The sequence below is a fragment of the Mastigoproctus giganteus genome, chromosome 6 (genome assembly GCF_048544385.1).
Source record: "Mastigoproctus giganteus isolate SK-2022 chromosome 6, ASM4854438v1, whole genome shotgun sequence".
Lineage (NCBI taxonomy): Eukaryota > Metazoa > Arthropoda > Arachnida > Uropygi > Thelyphonidae > Mastigoproctus > Mastigoproctus giganteus.
The window spans coordinates 9,161,957-9,178,838 of NC_143580.1; the positions used below are offsets into that span (position 1 = coordinate 9,161,957).

Below are 16,882 nucleotides of genomic sequence, written 5' to 3' on the forward strand. Positions count from 1 at the left end.
GATCACTCGTTGGTTTGTTGCAAAAGGAGTTGTCTTCAGAAATGTTTCAAGAGGCGTTTGTTTCCAAAATTTCGCAATTCCATGCATAAGCATTTTTAATGGCACACATGAATTGCAACTAACTGATTTGCTAGGAGTAACAAGTTTACGAAGCTTTAAAAAAAAAGGAATGAAGAGAAGATTCTGAAAATTTATTTATGTTTTTTATACGATTGAAGATTTCAGTAAAGGGGTAACACATTTTGCAATAACGTAAAAAACCACACAATTCCAGCTATCAGTATTTTCGGAAATGCAAGAAGATAGAGTTTACTACCTGTTTATAATTGCTTGCAGTAACAGAAAAGCCCAATAAACCGGAAAGTGCAAATTGTTTTTATTGTTTTATGGTCGTGACCTCCAGAAATGTGCTTTAGAAAAATATCACAAAGCCGTTTAAAATTCTTATTACGGAACGTATGATAATGATATAAGTGTAGTGCATTTTAATGATTTCAATTGGTAACTAATACAATTTACAAACCATGCTCACCACCTTTTATATGACCTTAAAAATGACATTTTAGAGAGATAAATAGCTTAGTTATACAGTGAAAATTTCAACTTCAACATTCATTTTTTGTAATTAATGTTCATATTTTTGATTTTGTTGATACTTGATACTTGCGAAAAAAAACTCGTAAAGCAAGAACTGCATATACCTGGGAACTCATAAAGCGAGTGTGTGTGTGTGTGTGTGTGTGTGTGTGTGTGTGTGTGTGTGTGTGTGTGTGTGTATAATGATAAGATTTAAAAATAATTAATAGAAAATATTAAAAGATGGAGAAGTAATTAGCAAAAAAGTGCCAGGCCTAATAGAGGAAAAATAAGAAAGAAAAAAAGAGAAAGAATATTAGGAACCTAAAAAAAAAAAAAAAAATGTAGAATTAACAGTTGAATTAACAAGCCAATCACATGTACAATAGCTGAAAGGGAAGGAGAAATTAATAAATGTTGAATAATACTGAGCATCAAAATGAAGGTGGTAACTAAAATGTACGAAAAAAAATGGGAGGGGGGAATAAAAATAAAGCCTCCAAAAATATAAGTAAGGCAGCCCCAACGCAGTGTGTGAAGTTAAAATAAAATAAATCAATTAAATTAAGTTAAATTAAAGTGTAAATGCATGTGGGTTGAAATGTAAATTCTGAATGTTTTAAAGATGAAAATTTTTTGAAAAATGTTTTTGAAAGAGGTGATTTTATGTAACAGGCAGTGGTATAGAAATAAGAAGTAATGCAGGGTAAGGGAGGGAAAAAGGTAATAAAAATAAAGGAGGCGAAATTAGCAAGAATAAGAAAAGTAAGAATGTTTGAATTGCCCTAGTAATGCACTAATAGTTCAACAGACGGAAGAAAGAAGAATAGAAAGTAAAAAAGGATGAAAAGAGTTTAAAGGATACTAGACACAACTTTATCAAAGCTCTTGAAACCTGAATCACTGCCAAGTTGTATTTGTTTTTCTTTATTTGTGTTCATTTGTAATTTGTAATCTGTAGCATTTGTAATCTTTTTGCATTTGTAATCTGTAGCCTTTTGTATGTGTTCGCTATATTTTGTAGCCATTTGAATTTGTACTTATGTTATCTATATGTGAACCCCTGGCGCTCGTCGCCGTGATGGGATATTGTGCTGTAATTCTACTTCACAATAAAGATTTATTTATTTATTTATTTAGGCAAGCTAGTTGTGTAAATACCCAACCTCTTAGAGAGGGCCTTGGCTGTGAGAGTGTGAGTAGAAGTTGAAACTAATACCATTAGTCTGTAATATATTTTAGAATGCCGAATGCCGAAAAAACAAACAAATAGCTGAAAAGTAGATACAAATAGTGAAAAGAAGAAAAATTAAATACCTGCAAAGTTATGTAACATCAAACTGGGCCAAAATGTAATACATTATGAAGAGAATAATTATTATTTAACATTTATTAATTTCTAGTTCCCTTTCAGCTATTGTACATATGATTGGCTTGTTAATTCAACCATTAATTCTACATAATTCTACTTTTTTTTTTTTTAGGTTAATATTTTTTTCTCTTTCTTTTTTTATTTATTTTTCCTCTGTTAGGCCTGGCACCTTGTGTTAATTCTCCATCTTTTAGTATTTTTTATTAAATATTTTAAATCTTATCATTATATTTTTGTAATCCTGTTTCTGCAGCCTTGCACATTGAGATACACTTACTGTTTCTCTTTCTTGTCTCTTTTTCTTTTTCTTACATTTCATACATACTATATATATGCTTATATCAAATTTTTCTTCTCTCAAGATACCAGCAGATGCTGTAGATCCAGCTTCTAAGTATAGACATCAGAAACTTCCACCTGATAGAGATTCCAATCAGTATGTAGGAGTTTATGTATGCAGTGTAATTAATCCTGGTGAAATTTGTATCCATCTTAGGGGAACAGAAACCTCACTTGCCTTGGATAGGATGACAGATGGATTGGAGTAAGTCTGTAAATTTTATTTTTATACAATAATTTACAAAATGAAAATATTTTAAAACTATTATAATGATAGCTTTAATATAATACACTATTTGGATCATAAAACAGAGTAGTTATAAAGTTCTTTTTCCACTTTAAAAAAATCTAATTCTGAAACTATTGTCCTCACGAAGGAATGGCTTTTTTTTTTGCTCGTTTTCAGTATGCTCAAGAGTCTTTTTAAGAAGAAAATAAATTAGTTCAAGAACAGGCCATTAGGTGGCTACAAAGGGACAAAAAGTACAATATTTATCAACAACCTAATCCCTTAATTTTATTTAAATTGTGCTAATGGCATTCAGTGTGGGGCATTTTTATGGCCATTTGCATTTAATATTTTTTAGATAAACATATAATTAATACAAGCTTGATATTACATTGAGCATAATATTATATTAAATATGCACTAGGGCAGTTACACACCATAAGGCATCATTCTTTTCATGATGGAAAAAACTGTACAGCCCTCGCTGAAGACCAGTTAACTTGCCCACAGTTTTTTGGTTATGGGTTGTATGTTTTATTGTCTTCCTGGAAACTTAGGTTTTTCATTCTGAAAACAGTATAATCATAAAATGCATGCAGTTGTGCTTTTTATTTGCTTGTCATTAACTGCATGGCATATCACTTTGTTTCAATTAGATTATTTCAATCTATTTCATCAATTTATTCATTTACCAGTTTGTTATATCACTGAGAAAACTAATGGATTGATACTATTTTCAGTTGTTTTTACACCAGGGTTATCTGAAAATTTTCATGGTGATCAATCAGTTTTGACTTTTCCCCCAAGTGGTCTGTGGGTTGTCACTTTCACCAGATCCTTCAAAATTATTATCATACTCTTCACAGTTATCAAGTACAAACTAAACCACAAAATTTTCATCCCCAACTACAATGCAGGAATATGCTTTATTACTTAATTTTGTTGAATACTTCTTAAAGTTTATGTAATTTAAAGTAAGTATAATTAAAAAAATAATCATTATTGCGTTGTTAACAATAAAAAAGCACATACTATGCATTATGAAAATTATAAAAGAAATCCCAGAAACAAATAAATGTTTACACACATTCTGGATATAGCAAAGTGGAATGGGATTAAATATATAGATAATATGCATTGTACCAGTATTTATTCAAATTGCAATGTGAGCACATCTAAAAGTGCTTACAGACCTTGTAATGTACTGGAAGATGTATTCCGCCCCTCACGGGTATATACCATGAGAGTAACATCCATTTGAAGCAGTTTGTCGTTATCCAAAGTAGGATATATAGTGTAATGGGTATAACAGATTTTATATGTACTACGATTATGATGTGTAGATTAGTCCTACTGGACTGTTGGCCTTCTGTTATTGTTTTTCTATTCTGTCCCATTTTCTGCAAGATCCTTATCCCTAGCCAGCGTAAGCTTTCAGTTTAGTAATTAATGAATTAGACACTGTTATCATGTGAAAATTTTGTATGAATTATTTATTGAAATATTACCACTGAACCCCATCATCAGGCCTATAATATTTGTTTTAGTATTAGTAGTAGCAAATGATGCAAGAAAGCAAGTTTATAATGGCAACAGCCAAAAAAAAAAAAAAAAAAAAACCCTTCCCACATCATCTGTCCAACCCTAATTTATTTAGTTCCTCCTTAAATTTATTCAAGCTAACCACCACAATACCAGGTGGAAGTTTGTTTCAACTATCTGCAGGCTAAAAAAAAATTTCCACACATCAATCCTGCAACCATCCTTACCCAATTTAAATTTATGCCCCCTAATGTGTGTTCTCTGAGCAAGAGAAAGGATGCCATCAGCATTTAGCTTACTCAGTGCATTCAATGCCTTAACTTGATCAGATCTTCTCGCAAGTACCTAGTTTCAAGGCATTGGAATTTGCAGAACTGAAGCCTTTTGTTAATAACGATACCCTTTTGTTGTTCTCACTAATCTCATTGCCCTTCTTTGCATCTGTTCCAACAGATCCACATCTTTCCTAAAATGAGGCTTCATGACCTGTATGCACTATTCAAGATGTGGCCAATTCTGTGGCGAGGATTGATTTCTTCGTTGTAGTAGCTTCTGATGCCCTCACTTCAGCAGCATGGAGGAGTGGAGAATAAATTAGTCTTCTGATATATTTCTTAATTATATGAGGCTCCTTAACATAAATTAGTTGTTGTTTAGCTGCCCATCAGAGAGAGACTGCTCTACTGGACGTGAGCTTGTGTACATGAGCGTGAAACTGAAGTTTTGGGTCAAATACTATTCCCAGATCTGCATGGGTGGGAGTAGCAGATATTTCAATTCCATCGAGTGTTGGGCTATTATTGTAGGGATTAGTCTGAGAGAGAGAGAGAGAGAGAGAACACCATTAATTTTGTTTTTTGTGGGTTGATCGAGAGTCTACTGTTTGAGGTAAGAGGCGACATTGATGAGACTTATTAATGCATGCTGTAGCTTTAAGCTAATCGTTGGAAGCAATAGGCATTAGAATTTTTATATCGTCTGCATACGTGATGATTTTCTCATTGTTACTGACAAGAGGCGCAATGATAGCTGTAAATAATAAGCCAGATGGGACTCCTCCTTGCGGAACACCAGCAGTGATCGCCTTGTGTGATTGTCCATAGGCATCGATCTGTAGAGGAGTGATGCTATGAACCAGAGGATATTACCTTGGATTAGATAGTGGTCTTCCAGTAAGCGGAGGAGTGCAGACACGTTGATGGCATCAAAGGCAGCTTCAATATCCAGGTACATGATTGTGAGTTCCTATTGCTGTTCAAAGGCGGACAATATATTGCACATGGTTGCAAGGAGGTTCGTCACTGGATCGGTTTTGGATGCTGTAGTGGATCTATGGTAGCTTATCTCCAAGAATCTGATTCCTTAAGGTGGGCAGCATAGTTTTTTCTAGGATTTTCAGGAGCGTCGAAGAGTTAGATGTCGGCCGAAAGTGTCTGGGTAGAGTGGGGTTTTGAACTTTTGGATGTGGTCTGACAAGGTAGCTATTCCAGGCCATAGGAAAAATTCTTGTGGTTAGAATTCCATTGAAGATGGACCTGAGCAGTTGGAGGATGAATGGACTGAGTCATTTTACCTTGTATTGTGGCAGCACTTTGTTGGCTCCCGCGGTTGTTGTCGCCAGAAGGGAGTTTATCGCTGCTGTCAGCTGGTGTGTAGAGATGGTGATGGAATGTAAGATGTCTTATTGTAATTCATTGTCGGGACATAAAAGAGAGTTTAGTTGACCTGCGGACGTATTGAATCTGGTAATATGATCTAGCCATTGAGCTGGGTCCAGTTGACTAGGAAAGCTATGGAATCTGAAGTGGTATGGGATTTTCCCTTTTTGAAGTTGTGCACCCCCCTGTTATTGGTCTTGATTTCTTTCTATTAAATTGCGCTCATGCTCTTGAATAAGATATTCGGTCGGAAACCTGTTGAGTACTTTTCCAGATCTGGTGTAGCTGCTGCTTTAATAGGAAGGCCATATGTACATTTGGATTCCACCAGGCTTTGAGTAAGATAAGATCCTTATCTTCTTTGATGCGGAATATTTTGCAGTGGTGTTTACCCGGTTTGTTAATAGTGTCACAGCAAGCGAGAAGTCACATGATTCAAGGTAAGGGTGGCGGATGGCAGGCATTTTTGGATGTTAAAGGAGCTTGGGGCTGACATGACGGTTGTTTGAATGTTTTTTTGGGCAGTGGTCCCAGAGTATGAATAATCAATTTTGCATAGATAGGTTGGTGATCTGATTTGTAGTCTCTCTCGGGTGGTTTCTTCAGTCATACCTGCTAAGGAGTTAAATAGTAAGTCAAGGTGTTTTCCTCCAGTAGGGCGGTGATCGATTAGATGTATATTTGCTGACTTCAGGTAGTTAAAAAGGATCTTCTTGCGGGCCGTGAGCTGTGGGGTGAGGTTGAAATCCCTGATGACAATATGGTGAGCTGAGGGGTGAAAGTGGATTATAGCCAAGTTGGCTGCCTCAGTTATGATATCAATAGTGGGTACAGGCGGGATATACGTTAAGCAGATATCTATTATGGATGTGTTTCTGAGCAGTGTGATGGCTAGAGCTTCGAAATTTGGTGAGTCACTGGAAATAGTGTTGATCAATTTGAAGGCCGCATCTTTGAAGAACATAGCAACGCCACCTCCCTTTCTATTCCTCCTGGAGATGAACTCTACCCCATAGCCTGCTGGTGTAGCTATCACTATTCTGTTGCTCATGCTAGCAGGATTTGCTCCATAGTCTATTTTATTTTGCAAGCTTCTAACTTGTCCCTGCAGTTAGAAGGGACAAGCAGTAACTTGTCCCTAATGCCACACTGCATCAATTGTGCAGCAGTCTTTTATGTGGAACAGTATCGAAAACTTTTCTGAAATCAAAGTACAGTACCAAACCTCTAATCCGGAAAACTTGAGACCAGAGGCTTTCTGAATTTTTTGAAATTTCTGTATTTCTGGTCCTTAGCAAGAGAAATTGAACACGTGAAATAATCAGTAATCTCTCTATACATTAAAAAAAGTTTACCTCCTAGTGATATTTATTTGAGCCAATGGGAGAAGGCGGGGCAATTATGTCACTTATTCGAGCTATAACTGCCTCCATAACATTCATCAACCTCTTGCATGTGGTTCACTGTCTAATACGTGACCATACTTGGTATAGTTTGTAAATATTTTATCTTTTGGATCCAACAGTATTGCTCATGCATTACTTAGGTCATTTCCTGATTAGATATCGATCAGTGCGTTTTGACAGGTGTGTTTGGAATCTGTAACATTTGATTTGCTAATTATACATACTAACATAGTAATTAACACAATGCCATGACCTAGATTGGCAATCACTGATTCTGAGAGAAAATGACACAGTCATGAGTCTTCACTGACATATAAAGAGAAACATGCCTAAAGGTTATAAACTAATCATAGAATAAGTTCAATGACAATGGAGCAAGTGGAAAATCAATGCTACAGGAAGCAGGTAGCTAAATGGACGAAGAACAGGCTGAACAGACCGTTAAACGGTCTGTTCAGACGTGATGTAATATTTTGAATCTTTAAGTCTTCACAAAATCCTGATAATGAAGAAACCACTGAAGTATCATATTGTAATTTAGGTGATATGGTAGATGAATATCAACATTGTGGCAGATTATCTTTTCACAGCGAACTTGGAAGAGCTGCACATTTGTGTTGTCACAGAGGGAAGGTATATTTGCTGACAGCAGATACCTATCCATACGTTTTAATCTGCGTGGGTAGCACAATGGTATCATCACCATCCTCCCCACACCGGGTGGAAAAGGCCCAGGTTCAAATTCTGTTGATGTGAGGAACATTAATGGGCTTTTTTCACTCCATGGCCGAGTTAGTATTAGTATTAGTAATGGCCGCATGGTGCAAGAAAGCCTATGGCTTATGCTGCACCAGTCAAAAAAAAAAAAAAAAAATCCGAACAAAACAATGATAAAACAAAAAAATAAAATAAAATAATAAAATAAATAACTAAATAATAATAATTAATAAAAAAAAAAGAAAAGAAAATTAAACCTATCATCCTATGCGCTTCCCTTACCCGACAGTACTATCCAGATGACCTTCAAATTTCCCCAAACTGTCGGCCTCTGCTACCCATGAAGGCAACTTATTCCAGTAATTTATAACTCGCTGGCTAAAATAAAACTTCCTCCAGTCCAATCTAAACATTTCCCCCCGTAACTTGAATTTATGTCCCCTAGTTCTAGCATCATTTATAATCTTGAAAATTTTGTCCTCATTCATTTTACTGATGCCTCTCAGAGCCTTAAACACCTCAGTCAAATCTCCTCTAAGGTGTCTAGTTTCCAAACTCTGCAACCCACATATTCGAAGTCTTTCTTCATAAGGACGCCCTTTTGGCGATCTCACCAGGTGAGTTACCCTTCTTTGCACCCTTTCAAGAAGCTCGATGTCTTTCTTTAAGTGCGGTCTCCATACTTGAACACAGTATTCCAAGTGTGGTCTAACATAAGCCTTATATAATGGGATTATCACGTCCCTATCTCTACTTGCAAAAGTTCGATAGATCATCGATAGGACACCATGGGCCTTCCTTGCAACCTGTTTACAATGCTCAGAGAATTTCATGTCTGACCGTATCGTAACACCCAAGTCCCTTTCCTCCAGTACTGGGTTTAGTTGAACTCCACCAAGTGAATAAGTTTTTTTGGGATTACTGTTTCCCAGGTGTAATACCTTACACTTTGTTGGATTAAAGCACAGCTGCCATTTTTCTAACCATTCCTGAAGTCTATCTAGGTCTCTCTGAAGAAGCTCAGCTTGAGTTATTTGGTCTCAGGCCTAGATAGCAAGGTTTCTTCCCCAGAAACTGGGGGTTTTTCGTCCAGCAATTTTGTCCATTTGTTTCTATAAATTGCGTGTGATAACACATGCAGTTTGCAGACGCAAATACGAATTTATGTAATCAATTATGGGTAACCCTAATATAATAATATCCAGACGCTTTAAAGACTGTTGTTTGACAACATGGAAAAAGGAAGACACTTCCGAGAAAACATTTGCGTGTACAACAATCTTTACACCTTTGTTTTTTAATGGTGAAAACGTGGACTTTCAAGGTAGCGACAGCCCTTATATGATGCAAATATGAGGAGGTGCCACGGTGAAAGGAACAACGAAATTAATGTTCGTTAGAGATGTTCCACAATTCGGCCACACCGCCTCCGTAGCCAGGTGGGAAGGAGCAGCAGTGCGTAGCACATGCTTCTTGATTAGACCGGGGTTCGAAGCCATCACCACCAAATACGGAGGATGCGGAAAGGTCAGGGAATGACCACCGCATATCCCGGAGCAATATGGCCTTAGTTGCTAATGCTCCAAAAAAAAAAAAAAATAAAATAAATAAACAATTCGGCCAAATCTACATTTATGACGATGGAGAAGCATTGATGGAATGAGCTAAAAGAGTGAAAAGGCTCAGCACTTGTTGGTTTGTTGCACAAGGAGTTGTCTTCAGAAATTAAAAAAATAAAGGGAAGCTATTTGATTTAAAATCAACATCGCAAAAAATAAATGCGTGTCCAATATGCACTACTCGCGTATTGGACACGCGAGGAGCATGCTGGGTAAGTTTTTTTCGTTTTTATCTATCACCATACTTTTTACATAGGTTTCTGAACATTTTTCGATACAGTAAGTCCCCGACTTACGTAGCTTTGAACTTACGTTACATTATTTATATATTTTTTTATATGACTGAAGATTTCAGTGAAGAGGACACACATTTCACCATAATAACGTCAAAACCCACAGAATTCCAGCTATCAGTAGAAGATAGCAAGAAGATAGTTTGCTAACCATTTATAATGAATTGCACTAACAGAAAAGCCAAGTAACCCAGAAAGTGCAAATTGTTTTTTTTTTTTTTTTTTGTTTTATGGCAGTGACCTCTAGAAATGTGCTTTAGTAAAACGTGAGCTCGCGTGGGGTGATAATAGTGAGTTTTCACCTTATCCTTGTGCAGTTCTTTTCAGAAAATTGAATTTTGACTGTTATCATGGTGCTGACTAAGAGAATAAGTGACAGTGGTACTAGTAAATCTATCAAGAAAAGGAAAGCTATCGATTTGTATCAGAAAATTAAAATAATAAGCATGTATGAAAATGGCCAAACATTACAATTATCTTGCGGAATTCATATTTGTCAGTGGCAATGGTGAACACAATAAATGGGAAAAACAGAATACAACAAGTAGTTGGCACCAATGAAGTTTAACTATAATAACCAAGGCTACAAAATACAAATCAGTTTTTACAGTACAAAAACTATATAATATCGGTGTAAAAACACCACAGACAAAAGATAGTACAAATTCACACGTTTTTTCTTCCTTTTATGTTTTTTTTTCTTATATGCCACTGTGGCTACTTCACCGCTGTCCCAAGATAGTTTTAATTGCACTAATTAAAAATATGTAACTATTTTTCTTCTGAGGATATTGTGGTTTTTAAAATTTTGTCATATCAGGGATATAGTAGCAATATTTTATTTGGCATTCCCGAGTTACGTAAAACTCGACTACATAAGAATTCCTGGAACATATCTCTTACATACATCGGGGACTTGCTGTATTTTTGGATTAACCGGGGAATTTTTTTTTTTTACCACCTATCCCAGAAAATTGAGAGTCTACTGTATATATAACATATGTACAAAGAAATGTACATATATGTTATTATGTACAAAGGAATAATAGTTTTTGATTTTGTTTCTGTGTGATGTCTGCTGCATTTGGTCATGGCAGTCTTCATGTTAATGTCCATTTCACTATAAAAATTTATATATACAGTGGATTCCGGTTAATCGGGGCAGCTGTTTAATTGGGACAAATCTTAAAAACCAGAACCCAATCGAGAAAATAGCCAGGGTTTACTTCGCTTAATTGGGACAAAATGCCGTTTAATTGGGGCAGGAGACTGCAGCACTGGAGATTACCCTACGATTGTCTCTGACCATACTACGTAGTTCGGTTGGATTTCTGGAGGTCACAACCATAAAACAATTAGCAGTCACCTGTTTATTGGGCTTTTCTGTTAGTGCAGTCTATCATAAACGGATAGTAAACTCGATCTTATTGAATTTGCGATAATACTGACAGTTGGAATTCTGTGGGTTATTATGGTAAAATGTGTTTACACTTCCATGGAATCTTCAGTCATATAAAAAAATTAATTTTCAGAATCTTCTCTTCATCCCTATTTTTAAAGCTTTGTAACTCGTTACTCCGTTCCACTTTCGCGTACTGTGTTACTTGCAATTTGTGTGTGCCGTGTTTTTTGTTATTGATTGCTTATCTTTTTGCTGTTTTAAATTTTAACCCCCACCCACAAATGTCAGTGAACAGAAATATCAGCTAGTTTAGTTAGTATGTACATATTACAGTACGTATTAATTATTCCGATTATCACGTATATTCTTCTGAATTTCACGTATCATTTAATTTTTTAATTGGTAAGGTAATAAAGGGTAAATTTGTGCTTAATATATCTTTACTTTTATAGCCTGTGGATAATATTCCTCCTATTTTTGCTAATTAGACTCGCTCTTTAATAGAATTAAAATTCAATTCACAAACATGATCACAATGACCGGTGCTTACTGCACTTCGTATAGTGAATGGTACTTTACTATGGTGAGTTAGTCGTAAAGTGAGTTGATTGTATAGTGAACTAATTGTATTTTTAACTATTTACGTGAAACTTCAGATAATTGGGGCAGCCGCTTAATTGGGCCAAAATGCACTAGTCCCAAATAACTGGAATCGACTGTATTTGTATAGATTTTCACCTAATGCTGTAAATACATATTGGCACATGGTTATTATATTTAAGCTAAACAATTGTTGTTCAGCATATTGCTAAAGGCCTGATGACATGGAGTATTCAGATTTCCTGTTTTCTTTCGTAACAGCAATTCAAAACTTAATACAGTAAACCCCCGCTATTCGCGGGGGTTACGTTCCTGAGAAATGTCGCGAATACCGAAAACGCGAATACTGAGTTATGGCTCCCATAGTAATAAAGGGGTTCCGTTCCAAAGTATGAAATATATAAGAAAAACTAGTCTAAAATTTTGTCTATGTATGTATTATATGTACCTTCATAATGACTGTACATTACAGTACATAGTGAAAAGCAAGCATATGGCATCGAAATGAAAATAAGAAACAATTTAATATTAAATGTAATAGTTATTAGAAATTTCAAACAAATCTTTCAAATCAGCGCCTCTGCTAGCAAAAAAAAACATCCCGCCAGTGCTATCACCAGTTTCGCTAAAGTGTTGATAAAGAAGTTTTGCCTTTTCACGAATGATGAGCGAACTTAACGGAATTTTATTTTGAATTCGGTCTTCTATCCACAGATTTAAAGCTTTTCCATTTTTTTAAATTTAACATCAAGAGTTACAGAGCAAATTTTTGAAGCAATTAGCGCGGTTTCACGGACATTACGGCAGATTTTTTCTTCCGATTTCTTGATTGATCGTACTGTTGACTCATTGATTTTATAATGTTTTTCCACTGAGGAGACACTTTCACTATTAGAAATTTCGTCTAATAACTCAATTTTATTCGCTAGTGTCATCACCTTCTTTGATATTTTCACATTTCTCTTTTTATTCGTAGCCATATTTTTGTAGGGGTTAGAAAGAACTTGACCACAATAAAGTCACTTTCTTCCGTTAACGCACTCGAAAAAGTCTGTTTTACACTGCAAAACGGTAGAGTTATCATTTTTGTAAGCATATCAATTTATAAATTGATAAATTTATTCAATTTATAAACGTATAAATTAAAATCAAACGACGAAACCTTCCACGACTAACACATACTGAACAAGGATTAGCGAGAAACATCCACGCTCGCGATTTTGTCACCCCTCTCCCCCCACCCACTGAGCGCTGTTTTGACCGGGAAAGATAATTTTAGCCACGCCCATGTTTTTTATGGCGGAAAATATTCACGGCGCTTTAAAATTCACATTTTTTTAGGTTTCATTTTATATTAAATCGGCGATCGCGAATACGCGAAACCGCGAATACAGATACCGCGAATAGCGGGGGTTTACTGTATTATAGAATCATACATACTTTAGAATTTATAGGTAAACACATGGGTTGTGTTAGAGCTAAGAATAGGAACAGGTGCATGTATTCTTCATGTACACCAATGCTAGGAGTTTGGTAAATAAATGATAAATTTGACGTATTGCTCAGAATATCAAAGGCAGATATTGTTGGGATATTAGAGACGTGGTGTCACATAGATATAAGGAATGCAGAACTGGAATTTGGGGAGTACAATGTGTACAGGAAGGTTAGACAATAGAGGAAGGGAGAAGGAGTTATACTATTAGTCAAGAAACACACAAAATCCAAGGAAGCGAAGCCAGTCGACATTGCTGGACAGTGCAGTGTTGAGTCAGTTTGGTGTGACATAAGCATCGAGAGATCAAATTGAGAGTAGGAGTGTGTTATAAGCCTAATGACTCTGACGAGTATAATAAGGAACTGTACAGAGAAATAGTGGGCCAGTAAATCAGAGAGTCTTATAAGGTTGGTCACTCACACACTAGCAAGGCTTTTGTGGATTTATTGGACGTTTGTTTTCTACATTAGCATGTTCTGGAGGCTTGTTTTTTTGTTATTTGGTTTTTAGGAGCATTAGCAACTAAGGCCATATTGCTCCGGGATATGCGGTGGTCATTCCCTGACCTTTCCGCATCCTCCGTATTTGGTGGTGACGAGCTCGAACCGCGGTCTAATCAAGAAGCGTGTGCTGCGCACTGCTGCTCCTTCCCACCTGGCTATGGAAGCGCCTGTTCTGGAGGCAACTAGAGGGAGTAATACTCTTGATCTGATTATCAGTAGTGATTCTTCATGCATTAAGAATCTGCAGATAAAGGAACCACTAGGTGGCAGTGATCACAGTGTGCTGAAGTGGGATTTACTGAGAGGTAACTACCATCAGGGGAAAAGGGAAGGGTTTTTGCTTTCATAAAGGTGACTACGGTGGTATGAGATGTATTTAAATTCTATATGGTGGGACCAACTGGTGATGTTACCAACAACAAATTCAAAATGGGAAGCGTTCAAAGAATTTATCTTGGAAGCTACTAGGCTCTACATACCAAATAAGAAATATTGTTCAAGGTTTAGGCATAAATAGATGTCAGATGAACTAATGAGACGTGTGGCAGAGAAGAAAAATGCATGGGATACATATAAATTCATTATATAGTATTGGTGTAAACACACCATAGTTAATCCATAAACTTGAGCTACATATGTAGCGTAGAGGACATCATTTTAATTGTATCTCATATTGTGGTTGCCTTCACAACGAGATAGCTGCTATTGCATTACTTCAAATAAATAACGCTTCTCTAGGAGGGAAGACTACTGTTATTTATTTTCAGTGGTACCACCACCCAGACGATCGTTTCGAAGCTATTGGGCTTCATCATCATATTGTAGATATAACTTTGCAACTGTGATGGCTTGTTGTATTACCTGGGTACCTGCCTGCCCACTGATGATGAAGCCCGATAGCTTCAAAATGATCGTCTGGATGGTGGTACCATTGAAAATAAATAACAGTAGTCTTCTCTACTAGAGAAGCGTTATTTATTTGAAGTAATGCAATAGCAGCTATCTCGTTGTTAAGGCAACCACAATATGAGATACAATTAAAACGATGCCCTCTTCGCTACATACGTAGCTCAAGTTTATGTGTTAACTATGGTGTACTTACACCGATACTATATAGTTAATTGTCATAACCCATAAGGATTATGCCTAGTGCATTTCGTTTTCACAATATAAATTAATGGGTGACTTGGAAGCCTATGATAGATATAAGTTGGTCTGTAACCAAGTCACAAAGGAGATTAGGCAGGCAAAGGCAGATTATGAGAAATCCTTGGCAAAGGATGCAAAGAAAAACAAAGAGTTCTTTACTTATGTAAACTCTAGAAGGAAAGGAATGAATCAGATTGGTCCACTGGACATTGATGGTTCAACTGTTGATCCTGCTCAGGTGGCTAACAAACTAAATGAGTATTTTGCATCTACATTCACCCATGAGGAGTTATTCAGGGAGTAGAATGCTAGAGGTGAGTTAAACTCTGGCGCCTCCGTAGCCAGGTGGGCAGGAGCAGCAGTGCGTAGCACACGCTTCTTGATTAGACCGGCGTTCGACCCCATGCCCACCAAATACGGAGGATGCAGAAAGGTCAGGGAATGACCACCGTGTATCCCCGGAGCAATACGGCCTTAGTTGCTAATGCTCCTAAAAAAAAAAAAGATTTAAACTCTGGCAGTGAGTTGGATGATTTTGTAATAACTGAGAGGAAAGTGGAGGAGAAATTGTTGAAGATAAACATAAAAAAGGCACTTGGGGTGGATGGGATCTATCCAGTTATGTTAAAGGAGGCAGCAGTGGAAGTAAGCAAACCCTTAGCCATAATTATGAGAGCTTCTTTGGACTCAGGGGAGGTACCCATGGACTGGAGATGTGCAGATGTGACCCCAACAAAGGAGGATCAAAGGGCAACACAAGTAATTATAAACCTGTTAGTTTAACTTCTGTTCCAGGAAAATTAATGGAGACACTGGTTAAAGAAGCACTGCGGGATCATCTAGAAAGGACTTCAGTTATAGCTCAGAGACAGCATGGTTTTGTTAAGGGAAAGTCTTGCCTGACCAATTTGATTGGATACAATGATGTGGTCACAAAGGAACTGGATGCAGGGAATAAGTTTGATATCACATATTTGGATCTTAGAAAGGCTTTTGATACTGTTGCACATGGAAGACTGCTGCACAATTTGGAGCAGTGTGGCATTGGAGGCAAATTGCTGCTATGGATAAAGGGATAGTTGTGTGGGAGAAGACAGAGTGGTAATCAATGGACACTGCTCATCGTGGACTAACGTTATTAGTGGAGTCCCTCGGGGTTCTGAATTGGGTCCATTGTCATTTTCTGTATTTATAAATGATATTCATGAAGGTATATCAATCTTAATGTCCAAGTTTGCAGATGATATGAAGGTTGGCAGGTTTGTTAAGGACACTAACGACAGTACGTTGCTGCAACAGGATCTAGAAAAGTTGAGCAGATGGAATGAGAGGTGACAAATGTAAAGTACTACTTATGGGAAGCAGCAACCCCAGAGTGACGTATCAAGTCTGTGGTACTACACTGACAGTGGTGGAGAACGAAAAGGACCTGGGGGTAATTGTGCAGGCAGATATAAAGTTTTCTGAGCAGTACAGTTGGTCTGCAAGAGTAGCTCATAGTGTCTTGTCAATGATATACAGGAATTTTTCTAGCAGGGATAAGGAGGTGATTATCCCCTAATATAAGGCAATGGTCAGGCCACACCACATGTACTACTGTATACAAGTCTGGAGCCTCATTTTAAGAAGGATGTAGAGCTGTTGGAAGAGAAGGGCAACAAGATTAGTGATGGAACAAAGGGTTGCTCTTACAAAGAAAGGCTTAAATTTTGCAAATTACGGTGTCTGGAGACTAGGCACCTGCAAGGTGATCTGATTGAGGTGTATAAGGCCTTGAATGGTATGAGCATGCTCAGTGCTGATGGAATTCTTCCTCTTGCTCAGAATAATTATTTGAGAGGACATAAATACAAATTGAGGAAAGACAGATGTAGGATAGATGTGTGGAAGTTTGCCTTTAGCCAGGGGGTGGTTGGTTGGTTAGTGGAACAGACTTCCATCCTTTGTTGCAGAAGTTGATAGCCTAAATAAATTTAAGG

The 16,882-nt window shown here is 36.9% G+C and overlaps 1 protein-coding gene across 2 annotated transcripts in view; it reads left to right on the top strand.

The window, feature by feature from the left end:
• LOC150083889 (tudor domain-containing protein 5-like) overlaps positions 1–16,882 on the top strand; it is a 286,816-nt gene that overhangs the window by 70,926 nt on the left and 199,008 nt on the right. For both annotated transcript variants that reach the window (XM_090374933.1, XM_090374932.1), the window contains exon 8: positions 2,311–2,492. In XM_090374933.1, the coding sequence (XP_090231059.1) occupies positions 2,311–2,492 (182 nt within the window). The remainder of the gene's footprint in view (positions 1–2,310; positions 2,493–16,882) is intronic.